The sequence below is a fragment of the Gavialis gangeticus genome, unplaced genomic scaffold (assembly GCF_001723915.1).
Source record: "Gavialis gangeticus isolate Ggan-Ray unplaced genomic scaffold, GavGan_comp1, whole genome shotgun sequence".
Taxonomy (NCBI): domain Eukaryota; kingdom Metazoa; phylum Chordata; order Crocodylia; family Gavialidae; genus Gavialis; species Gavialis gangeticus.
In genome coordinates, this window is record NW_017729002.1 from 19,433,591 (window position 1) to 19,436,111 (window position 2,521).

At 50.1% G+C, this 2,521-nt stretch overlaps 1 protein-coding gene across 6 annotated transcripts in view; it reads left to right on the plus strand.

Moving 5' to 3' along the window:
• The window catches only part of CUNH16orf71 (chromosome unknown C16orf71 homolog), a 250,942-nt gene extending 248,847 nt beyond the window's left edge, over positions 1 to 2,095 (plus strand). For all 6 annotated transcript variants that reach the window (XM_019507572.1, XM_019507575.1, XM_019507573.1 and 3 more), the window contains one exon: positions 1,355 to 2,095. In XM_019507572.1, the coding sequence (XP_019363117.1) occupies positions 1,355 to 1,423 (69 nt within the window). In that variant the 3' untranslated portion in view covers positions 1,424 to 2,095. The remainder of the gene's footprint in view (positions 1 to 1,354) is intronic.
• Positions 2,096 to 2,521: the final 426 nt, after the last annotated feature.

A 2,521-nucleotide genomic window follows, 5' to 3' on the forward strand; every position in this document is an offset into this window, starting at 1 on the left:
CTCAGCCTTCTCTGTTTATAAAGGCCAAGCCCTGCCCCCTGGCGGTCAGCTGACCCACTCTGTTGCCTAAGCAACCTTCAGCTGTGCTGCCCTACTGATTGGCAGCCAAGCCTTATTGCCCATGCTAGCAGCAGGCACCCTAGTGTCCTGCTACACACCTTCCCCCTCCGGGGTTGAGCCTCTTTAGGAGCGGGGCGCAGAAGTGCCCCGCAACACATGCTAAGATAGAATGACCTCAGCAAATCACAGGGCCAGGAGGACCCACGGCCCTATCTATATGAGACTTCATGGTTATGCAGTTCCAAGCCCTCTGATGGGTTTTGGCCATCTGATTTGTATAATTACTCAACAGTTATATCATGGTAACTCTGTGGTATGTGAATACCTGCCCCCTGACTACCCACCATTAGCCAGTCAGAGTGTAAAGATTTGCCTGGTCACTGAACTGTTATTTCTTAGTAGTAGTGATCCCATGAATGGACAAACCTGCCTCCCTGGACTGGCAGCTCTGGACTGGCAGCTCCCCAGTCCTCCCAGCTCCCCAACACAGCATTTTCAAGTTGTTCACCAGAAGTGTAAGTTCTGGATGAAGCAGCAAATTACATAACAAACCCTGCGTTGAAGAGAAAATATCTTAGTAAGCCAAGAGAATGGAGCTATGAGACCAGTGAGGAACAGACTGTACGAAACAGTCTGGGGAAGCTCCCCACCCTACTCCAGCCCTCTCGTGCAGGACAAAAGGGCCAGAATGATGTAAAGTGATTCTAATCTAATTTTACATCACTCTTGCTGGCAGGGGGAGAATTGCTGCATGGCAGGCACTGAAGCTGACAGCCAAGATGTATTTTTTTCAAGGACCCCCTCACAAGCCCTGGTGTGGGGAAGGGGAGAGAGAAACCTGGACACCTCCACTCCAGATATGCCCTGCAGTGTTGCAGAGACCACCAGGACAGCCCTTCCCCAGCCTCTCTCTCTCCATGCCTTATGCAGGCATGACAGACAAAGAATTGAGTAGGAGAGCCAGACTGGGGTGGAGAAGGAGGAGGAGTCTGGGAGATACCTGTAGCATTTCCATCCATCACTTTGCATGTTCTCATTTCTGCCTCTCTTTGATTGGAAACATGAGTATTGTTGATGTCCTTGTAACAATGGCAAGAAGAGGATTCCTCTCTTCTGGGCTAATCACCTGCTCTGCACTGGGGTTTCCTTAGCCGTACGATTGGTACCTGGTAAAAAGTTCTCACTGCAGTGTCAGTCTACAGCACTAAAAGCAATCCTGTTTGCCCTTAGCAGGAGGTTCCTTTGGTGTGCACATAAACATCATGGTTCTCCCTCCACCCTCTTTTCTCCCTAGGCTGAAAAGCTGCTAAGCTGCCTTTTTGACTCCTTGACATCTGACAGCATCCACCGGATTGAGACCTAACTGGAATTTAATCTGTTTGAGCAGCAAACCTGCAGAGCCCAGGGTGGGTAGCAGTGAAGAAGTCTAGATATTTAGTGGGTAAAACAGTTTTGTCATCTGTTTGTTATTAAAATGTTGAGTATGATATTTGTATCATTACCATCAATGGAGGGGCGACCAGCACCCAAAAATGAATCATTCTAGGTAGGGGTCAGGATATCATGGGGCTATGATTTGAAAGGAAACCTGTTTGCCCTACAGAAAGAAGATTCTTGACCATTTTGCCATTTGGAGAGAATTTTGGGGGCAGAGTAAATGGAGAGATATGGAGCCTCCTGCAGTGGTCATCCTGTCTACTTAGTTAAAGCCACATGAGCCAACTATATAGATGTTTGAGGCTATTTTCCAGCCACAAAAGAGTAGATAAGAGACTCTATGGGTGGGTGGAATGGAGACTCCATTTTGGCTGCTACTAGGTTATCCCATATGACAGGGCCAGCTGCTCTGTTCTCTGGGGGTGCATCTACATATGCAGACATTTACTGCACAGTAAATTTGCTCAACCATGAGTAAATTTCCTACCTGTAAATACAAGTAGCAAATTTACTTGGGAGTAATTACTGTGCAGTATGGCACATGTAAACAGCTGACTGTGAGCAAATGTGCTTTCAGTCAGCCAGGAAGCAGGGGGCAGGAGATTGCTCCCTGCTGCTTGGGCAGGCTCTGCCACTGGAGCCTGGGTGGGGACAATGTCCCACTGCCCTGGCAGCAGGGAGCTCTCAACCCCCACTCCACAATCATGGAAACCAGAGCTGGGAGATAACAACCTCCAAGCCCCCGCTCTGCAATTGCAGAGTTGGGGCTTGGATCTTCCTGCTGCTGGGGCAGGGGGACATTGTCCCCACCCAGGCTCTGGTGACGGAGCCCACCCCAGCAGCAGGCAACTCCTGGGGGCAGGGAGCAATGTCCTAGCCCCTGCCAGGAGATGGCTGTCTCTTGGCCCCATGCTCCCTGCCAACCCCTGAACTAGCAACCATGGGGAGCCTAGAGATCCCTCTGGCTGGTGCAGGGTCAGTGCAGGCAAATCTGTTCCTGCTTCCCTGCATGTGTAGACACCTG